This window comes from Drosophila subpulchrella, chromosome 2L (genome assembly GCF_014743375.2).
Source record: "Drosophila subpulchrella strain 33 F10 #4 breed RU33 chromosome 2L, RU_Dsub_v1.1 Primary Assembly, whole genome shotgun sequence".
NCBI lineage: Eukaryota > Metazoa > Arthropoda > Insecta > Diptera > Drosophilidae > Drosophila > Drosophila subpulchrella.
Window position 1 is genome coordinate 19527044 of NC_050610.1, and position 9072 is coordinate 19536115.

General features: G+C 42.1%; 3 protein-coding genes across 5 annotated transcripts; 2 read left to right on the forward strand and 1 right to left on the reverse strand.

Moving 5' to 3' along the window:
• Positions 1 to 36: 36 nt before the first annotated feature.
• Positions 37 to 2716, forward strand: LOC119546002. The gene is made up of 4 exons (XM_037852003.1): positions 37 to 294; positions 352 to 646; positions 812 to 1653; positions 1720 to 2716. Exons 1-4 carry the CDS (start codon positions 108 to 110, stop codon positions 2331 to 2333), a joined length of 1938 nt encoding a protein of 645 aa, XP_037707931.1. The 5' UTR covers positions 37 to 107; the 3' UTR covers positions 2334 to 2716.
• LOC119546004 (ATP-sensitive inward rectifier potassium channel 11) lies at positions 2691 to 5462 on the reverse strand. Its single transcript, XM_037852005.1, has 5 exons — positions 5035 to 5462; positions 4534 to 4732; positions 3703 to 4098; positions 3526 to 3632; positions 2691 to 3128 (listed from the first exon to the last, which is right to left on the reverse strand). Exons 1-5 carry the CDS (start codon positions 5262 to 5264, stop codon positions 2732 to 2734), a joined length of 1329 nt encoding a protein of 442 aa, XP_037707933.1. The 5' UTR covers positions 5265 to 5462; the 3' UTR covers positions 2691 to 2731.
• Positions 5463 to 6551: 1089 nt separating this feature from the next.
• LOC119546005 (odorant receptor 67a-like) lies at positions 6552 to 8583 on the forward strand. Of its 3 annotated transcripts, none has more exons than XM_037852008.1 (5): positions 6552 to 6612; positions 7778 to 7911; positions 7982 to 8183; positions 8238 to 8393; positions 8454 to 8583. In XM_037852008.1, the coding sequence occupies exons 1-5, from the start codon at positions 6595 to 6597 to the stop codon at positions 8505 to 8507; spliced, it is 564 nt and encodes a 187-aa protein (XP_037707936.1). In that variant the 5' UTR covers positions 6552 to 6594; the 3' UTR covers positions 8508 to 8583. The 3 variants fall into 3 exon arrangements, with proteins under 3 accessions (XP_037707936.1, XP_037707935.1, XP_037707934.1); XM_037852007.1 differs by having other exon boundaries at positions 6575 to 6612; positions 7567 to 7911; XM_037852006.1 differs by lacking the exon at positions 6552 to 6612 and having other exon boundaries at positions 7059 to 7911.
• Positions 8584 to 9072: the final 489 nt, after the last annotated feature.

A 9072-nucleotide genomic window follows, 5' to 3' on the forward strand; every position in this document is an offset into this window, starting at 1 on the left:
GCATATTGAGCGAAGAAAGCTGCGGTCACACTCGATAGTCACACAAAAACAAAGACAACCAGCGTTCAAATTTGAATTGTTTGACGTTCAACAGGGTTAAAGCAAAAATGTATTTGGTTTCCACCTCCAAGAAGACTGTCCTGTCCGACTTTGCGGATCTGGAGACGAAGTCCGAGTTTGTGCACCAAAGCGCAGAGCCGACCGACTTCCAGTTCAATGGGCAAAGGCGGGTTTTCGTTGAGGTGAATAAAGTGGGTTTGGCGGTGATGCGGATAAGGGAGAAGGAAGGAAAGGGTAAGAACGAGGTTAGGATCTGAATTCCCGCGGAACTAACCATCTCCCATTGAACAGCTCCCGAGATTCAGCGCGTCCGCAAACTGACCATCGACAATGCCTACTGTGTGGCCTGTGCCAAGCAATCGCTGGAGGAGATCGCCGTGGGCCAGAGCGGCTGCGTCAAGATCTACAACTTCCGGACGGCGCAGCTCATCCACCGGTTTCCTGCTGATCCGCAGAGGAGCACTGTCCTCTACATGGACTACAACAATACGGATGAGTACATAGCCGCCGTTCGGGATGGCGGCGACATCAGCATCCTGGGCACCAAGACCAAGCAGAAGACCAACACCTTCACCATCGATGGCGAGTGAGTCAGGGAATCCATTTTTGAAAACTATTCATAGTTCTGCCCAATACCTGTTGGCAATCCTTAGTTAGAATTGATTCGTCAGGGACCTTTTATTTGTATTTTCCTGATTTCGCTTTAATTCAATGTAAATCTATAATTTATTCCTTTTTCTCGCTTTTCCAGCTCCACTCTGGTACGCTTTAATCCGCGCAAGCGCTTCCATCTGTCCATCGCCTCCTACAAGGGTGCCGTTACCGTGTACGATGTGCAGGGAATGCGAAAGATATTCCATGCCAGCGAGGCACACAGTGCCCCATGTCGAGACATCGGGATGTGCGCGTCCCAGCCAGCGCTGCTGGTCAGCGTGGGCTACGATTGCAAGATTAACATCTTCGACATACGGCGGAATCGGGCTCAGGCCTCCACGGATCGTTTGACCTACTCCCTTCCATTGTCTACGGTTGCGCTAAGTGAATGTGGCACTTACCTATGTGCTGGAAATCTTAAAGGCGAATTGATTGCCTACGATATGCGGACCACGAAGACTCCTTTGGCTGTGAGGAGTGTACACGATACGGCTGTGACCCGGGTGGCCTTTGTGCCCATGCCAAGCGGGGAGAACCAGCAGAATGGCAGCCTAAACGGTTTGGAAAATGCAACTGGATTGGAGGCAGAAACTCCTCGTGTAGAGCGTGCACCCAGCGATGAGCTGCGCAAATCTATTGCCGCTAATTTGCTGAGTACACAGCAACAGCTGGACAGAATGGGTTTCGGCGGGCCGGCTCCTGCTTCTGTTCGCCGGGACTCCTTTTGCGATTTTTTGGACGCTCAAGGTCCAAAAGCTGTGGATCGCATGTCTACGCGGTTGGGCACCTCATACAGGGACAGCTTTGACTGGGAGACCCTCAATCGGAAGCCTATATCCAATGAGACTGCCCAGCGTCAGAGTCTTTGTACTACAGTGGGACCTAATCTCAGCTCGGTAGACAACTCCGGCCACAGCTCCACCACGGAATCACTACAACGTAAGTTTCTGTTACGGTCATTACAATGCGATTTTCAATAGCGAGCTCATTCTATATCATATTCAGAGACCTTAAGCGGTCCACTCAAGGATCGAAGCAATCTCTCCGGCGAGGGAAAACTAATGAAGATCGCCGAGACGGATGAGCACTGCGAGGAGCAGTCGGAGAACATTTCCGTGGCCAGCAGTACGGGCGCGGGCAGCGACAAGGAGAACCCCCCGCCGGTGGACCCCGAATTGAAGCGTCGGCTGCGCTTGCTCTCGGCCAGTCGAAACAGTACGCCGCATCACGCCAATGTCACACCACAATCGTCGAACCCCCAGCTGAAACCCCAGAAGTTGCTGGCCAAATCCTCGAGCGGACTATCTGCCCAAATGGATGCGGATTGGCGCAAGGAGTTTAGCGAGCTGAGGGAGTTTGTCGATCAGCGTTGCGGACAGATGGAGAGGGAACTGGAGTACGTTAGTCATTGCAATCAGCGTCAGGTGGTCACCCAGATGGCAACTTACATGAAGCAGCAAATGGATAATACAGTAGAGATTCGCGATGCCCTGGCTTTACTTCTCCGAGGCGATAGCTTCATGCGAGAGTTTTCACGCCTACAGCACGAAAACGAAATGTTAAGGGCTAGATTGAAGTTCTATCAGGAACAGGAGCGAACTGAATCCTGCGGTGAATAACGTACATTTAGCACTTTAAAAACATTTTCATGTCCATTATTTATTTAAATATTTTTAGTATTTTATTATGTAATTGTTATTTGTGAATCCAGAGGAACATTTAAAAAATAGAAAAGGAATTTAACGTGGAAGCTGAAAATAAATGTAGAGCCAAGGCTGAAAGAAGATTATGATAAATAATTAATCGATTGATGGCCGGTGCCACAAAAAAATATTTTAACCCAGCCTTAAATCAAAAACTGTAAGAGAGTTAAATTTTTGCCTTACATCCCGAAAGTTTGTTTAGTTCGGTTTATATGATAATGTTAGTTTCGTTATTTGCGGAATTCGAAATGTGTAAAGCGTTGGTCGATAAACTTTTTTCAATATATAATATAGTTACATATTACTTTTCACATTTATTTTCTGTACTCCAGCTTAAACTGATCATTTGTCGGCAGCACGATGGGCATGTCCACCGAAATGGTCCTGTTGAAATTCTCGTAATCCACGATGTAGCGCTCGTTTTGTGCATCGTAGTGGATAATGTTGATGAACCTTTGGCCCCAGAAAATCTCCCGTGGAAGGTAGGAAGTCTTGGCTTCCGTCATCTGAGCGGTGGCAGGGGAAGTCCCAACTATGGACACATACAGCTCAAATTGGGCAGCGTTGAAGAGTTTGGCGGTGGTGAACTGGAACAGCGGACTGGTCTCATCGATGACATGGCACACCACATCGGGCCAGAGAATTATTTGTTCTCCGTTTCCCTCCAGCTTCAGTTCCACGTGAGTTTTTATAATCTCACCCTCGCGAGTGCTGTAAACGGAGTAGATAAGTTGAGAAATCGTATTAATTGCAACTCTTATCTTGTTGCAAGATTAATCTAATTTGTAGCTCAACGATATTTTTTCTTATGACTGGGACTAAAGAGGCAGCGTGTAAGGTTTTTAATGCTATTATAAAATAACCTTTTAACCATTAATATCATTTATGTGAATGTAAATATAATTTAAATTGTAACTAATATACTTGTAGGCTTAATAATACTATATTATCAAGTTTAATAACTTCAAAGTGTCAAGTCTGTTAATAGCCAAGGTTAAAAATTCGTTGAAGATTAACCAACTTGATAATCATCTGACATAATTGTTATTTACGAATCTCTAGATAAGCCACAGATCAATGATTTTCCTAAAATGCGAAAGGTACTCACCGCTTGTCCACGATAATATAGACGCGTATTTTGGTCTCAATGGACTGCTGCTCTCGGGGATCGCACACGCGGAAGAGCAAACACAGGAGCCCGTCACGATAACAGATCTGCATGGGATAGTTGCTAGATGGAGGGTACACAATGGGCTGCTCCTCCGGATCAGGGGAGTTTACTCACCACCGCCTTATCGCTGAACTTGAGCTTAGTAAGCTGCCGGGCCGGTCGGGCTGTCTTGGCATAGATCACGCTGATCATACAGCCCTCAATCAAAGCCGCACTCATCATCTGTACGACGAACAGAAATATCGTCTCTGGACACTCCTCACTGGCGTACTTTTCGCCGAATCCAAGGGTTGTCTGCGTCTCCACCGAGTATATAAGCATGGCCACCCAGTTCCGTACCCCGTATACGCAAGGATGCTCGCCCTCGCCCATCCGTTTTCCAGTCACAGGATCAAAGATGAAGTCCCCGTGGGAGTAGGCCACCACGTAGCAGAGGACGGCGAAGAGCAGCCAGCTGAGGAAGTAACTTCCAAGGAACAAGGTCAGCATATATTTCCACTCCAGTTCCATCTGTGCGAGTCCAAAAAAACAGCCTATAAGTATTACCAAAGCTACAAGGTACATTTTACAAGACCCCAGAAAAATGGTGGATAAAGGTGGGTAATGATTTAGATTTACGGAACCCCATTGCAATAATTCGAAAACTTCCCCTTTAATACCCAGTTTAGCAATGCAAGCGACTATGTGGTTGGTTAATACGTATTTATTAATGTGTGAGTATTTCAGTGGGTCATGTCTTGATTAATGTATTAAAAACTATATGCTAAACGTGACGCGTTCGCTCTGGTTGGTATTAGACTTCGAATGATGGGGACTCAGGTGCCGTGGCTCATTGGCCAACTCATCGAGTCGTCGTTGTATGCTGGGCGTTATGCTATATACATCCGATTGCAATGCATCGGCCTTGGATGATGACGTTTTCTTGGGGCCGAACCAGGATCTTACCAGCGTGGTGACTAGATCCCGCATGTAGCGCCAAGACTTCTCTGGAATTCGCCGGAACACTACGTTCTCCTTGCCGTTCTTCTCCATTACCCGATGTAGGCTACGCCTCAGTCCATCGGAAGAGGAGGTTCCCGGCCCGGAACCCACATCTGGTGTTAGCTCTATTGTACTCCCGGCCCAGTCGTGTGTATATGGGAAGCTATGGGAGTTGTTAAAAAATGTATTAGTTTAAGATTTAAGCCTAACATAATCAGTGCGTATTTGTATCAGTATATTATTATGATATGTAGGTATGTTGCTAGTAATATCAAAAAAGGATATCATCCTTAATTTCACTTCACAACAAAGAGGAAGTTTTACTATATAATCTTTCAAGGTTTACATATAAATATTTGGGGCACTGAATTTAAATCGCTATGAAGTTGTTTACTATTTGAATATAATCCGTTTTTCTTGTCAAGAATAAGAGGAAAGTATATTTCTTCCTATGATTTAACTCACTTTAGTTCGCTGCGCGTTTCCAGATGTTCCGCGGCAATTTTCGACTTTCTGCGCCGTACGAAACCTGGACTTTCCGGATAGTAATCCGCCGCATTGACCGTTTCCTTTTCGGATGATCGAAACAGAGGTTTCTGCTCCAGCGGCTTCGGTTTCACGGGCATGGACGAAGATCGGTGCATGGGAAGGGATTCCGTGGCAGGAACTCCGAAGGGAGATACGTCCGATTGCATGACCGAGATTCAGATATAGCTGCCTACGCAGATGCGAGATTACTGACGAGCGTGGCCTATAATTGTTGAGAATTTGGGGCAATTTCACTCGGTCGCGTAGATCTGCGTTTTAATTTTAATTGAATTAGGCTGCACTGGCCGACGCTGGCGATAGAGAGAGCTCAACTTGATTGTGTGACCGCTTGACACTGACTAAGTCGGGGCACTAAAGCCCCTTAAAGATGAAGATGTGCATTTGGATTTATTTATTTTCTGGATCTCGGGGCATATTACAGCGCTTGTCCCACTGAGATTGTCCCGCTGAGATTACTGCCTCAAAATGTGGTCTATGATTAAAGGTATATGCAAGCCGTTATCAGCTTATTTATTTTGCGAATGATCAAATAATGCTTTAAGTCGGGAAAATTACATTACATTTTATCCGTCAAGAAGGCAGTCCGATCTTGATAGCGTTTGTTGTTTGCTATAACTATTTTTGAGTTTGGCGCGATCGTAATCGACATCGTAATCGGTTTTGCAGCCCTAGAGTTCTATTATATAAAAAAATTAAACTATATAAATGAAATACATTTTTGTAGTAATTACAAGTCTCCTAAACTAAAATAAAATGGAGGTACACATACTACACTACTACTAACATTGACTTAACTTTTCAAACAGACCTTATTTATCAAGCCTAAAATAGATAACACAAATCAAGTTAGCTCATTTCTTTTTCCAAAAATATGACAACAAATTTGTATGCTCAGATTTTAAAGTTATAGATTAAAGCCCATATTGATTATATTATACTATAACTAAATCAAAAAAGAATCTGACTGGAATAGCTGTTATCAGATTTTTAAAATTCGATTGATTTGTTTAATTTTCCGATCGAATTTGTGAAACGTCTAATCTACTTTATATCTATATATATATATATTTATTGTTGCCCTTCAGTGACGTTGCTTTTCAATTAATATTTAATAAAGAATTGTTTTGCCAATAAATCACATCTGACTAACCACAAAAGTTTTCATAAGACTGGGAAAAAATATGTTTTCTAAATGTAAGTATTAATTAGTTTTGCTTGTCAGTACACGTCAACAAGCCAAAACTTTTATAACAAGGAGCATGAATTAAAAATTAATGGTCAATTTATGTAACCGCCGCTATCCGATTAACGGGTATCTGAAAGTCGAGGAACTAATTATAGCGTTCTCTCTTGTTTTTCAATTAATAATTCATAATGAATTGTTTCGCCAACAAAACACATCTGATCAACCGCAAAAGTTTTCAAAAGAACACTGCAGACTAAAAAACAGGGTTTTCTTTTAAATATATAAATCGGATGTTCCATAAAATCACGGTGAGTCCATTCAGCGTAATTTTCTAAGGTACATCAATATACATTTTTATATACTCCATTTATTACCTTTTGAATAACTTATAATAGTTAGAACAAAGATTTTTATGTTTAAGACCTGAAAGTTAATTGATAAAACTGAAACCCTTTCCATGCCCCTGAAGCATTTTCATGTACATTAATTACACGACTTAAAGCTAAAGTTATTTCTGTGTCATACATTTTTTATTACCTTTTGAATAACTTATCAGAGTTACAACATTTCCATGTTTAAGTCCTGAAAGTTAATTGAAAAAACTGAAACCCTTTCCATGCTCCTGAAGCATTTTCAGTCAGTGTATGTAATTAATTGAAGGCAAAACAAGAGTTTGTGGTTTCTGCCGTTGAGAACAGGCCTATAAAAGCTCAAAACAGTTTTGTGTATGCTTCATTGTGTAGTAAAATCCAGTTCAAAATGATTGGTTTTCTAAAACAAAAAATTTTTGGCCGACCGGTGAAGTCTGTGAAAAAGCCAAAAAACGCTTATTACGTCGTCGGAGATTTTTTGAGATGGCCCGTGATTTTGTACAAAACCTTGGGTATAGTTCCCTACGGAACTGATCAAAATCCCGGCCTATGGTTTTATGTATACTTCCTGTTACTAATGGCGAATTTAGTCATAACAGTGACAGAGACCGTCTTATTTACGGTGATTTCCTTTCGTGAAAATAACGACGTTCTTGAGGGCTGTATCTTATGCGGATATATCACATTTACGGTCACCGGCGTGCTTAAAATAATCACTGTGGTGATGCAGAAAGAGAAATTGACCACTCTCGTCAGGAGGCTAGAGTCCTGCTTTCCACAGTTTAACGAAATGGAACAGGAGCAGTTTGCTGTGAAGACTTACTTGAAACGTTGTCACCTCTTTACAAAATGCTTTTCAGTACTCATGATGGCCATGTTTTTTACCCACAGTCTGTCGGCCATTGTTATATACGCCTTTCAGAGGTTGTGGCTTCGATCGGTAGATGCAAAGCAATCACTGCCCTTTTTCGATTACGCTCCTTGGGACTGGCGTGGATCGTGGAAATACTACATGACCTACGTGGGGCAGTCGCTCTCCGGTTATGCCGCCACATGCGGAAACATGTCTTGCGACCTTATGATCTTTGCCATGGTCTTTCAGGTCACGATGTACTTCGATAGGCTTTCCAAGGCTCTCAGGGAGTTCAGGATTCGAAGACATGGCAGGGTTGATGAAACGAGTAATAAAATGGAGGAGCTGCGGTCCTTGATTGTCTATCACATTAAAATACTCGGGTTGGTAACTAGTCCTAGTCCTATTGCTTCACCATTTTACTTTTAAACTCAATATACATTTATCTTGCAGATTGACCGATCTTATAAATGCGGTCTTTGGAGTTCCCTTGCTGCTTAACTTTATGGCCTCCTCGTGGCTCGTCTGCCTTGTGGGATTTCAGTTAACTATTGATTTCAGCCCCGAACATTTCTGCAAGCAGGTGCTTCTCCTGGTTTCCGCCCTTGTCGAGATATTTCTCCTGTGCTCCTTCAGTCAGATGTTGATCAATGCGGTCTTTTAAAAATAATTTTGCTTAACTTTTCCACTTTAACCCTGATATTTTCAGAGTGAAAATGTGAGACTTGCAGTCTATGAAATGAATTGGACGGAGGCCGAGCCACAATTTCGAAAAATGCTAATACTCTTGTCTCTGCGGGCTCGGAAGCCCATATGTCTAAACGCTACAGTAATCCTGAACGTGTCTATTGAAACTATGAGCATTGTAAGTTACCAACATGGTCTGTAAATTATATTGCATTTTATTTTCTTAAAATTTTTTTAGTTTCTGCGAGTGTCTTACAAGTTCTTCTGCGCCGTTCGAATGATGTACAAGTAAATACTTTAAATATTCGTGTATTTACAACGTACAAAGGCTTTGACTTTGATCACTTCTCTACGGAATCTTTTGGACCAATCATAGGAAAGGCTTAGCCATTGTGGTCTCTACAAATGTGGCAATGGTAGTATTAGACTACAAAATATGTGTACACGTTAATTAATAATTCATTTTTAATTTAATTTTTAATTAAAATGAATTCCACATTTTTTTTCTCCCACATATTTATTATTACACTGTGTGTGTTGTAACGGTTTTTCTTGTAATAAAAAAAAAGTATGTAGATATACATTTCTGTATTACAGTTTTATGTACAGTGTAAACTAAGCATAGGCACGAACCAGATTGGTTGGTTTCCATGCTAAAGCTCTGTACTGATATTTAATGTAAAATCATAGAAGCAGCCGGAAATACAGTCCCGTCTCATGGGTTTGGCTATTTCCGGTTCAGGAGTTTGGCATCATTTGCATTCTGATGCGACGAAAAATTCGAACGTGTCGGTGAGTTATATTTAAATGATTCATGATGATTTTTTAGTTTAAACTAAATTTCTTCCAAATCTGAC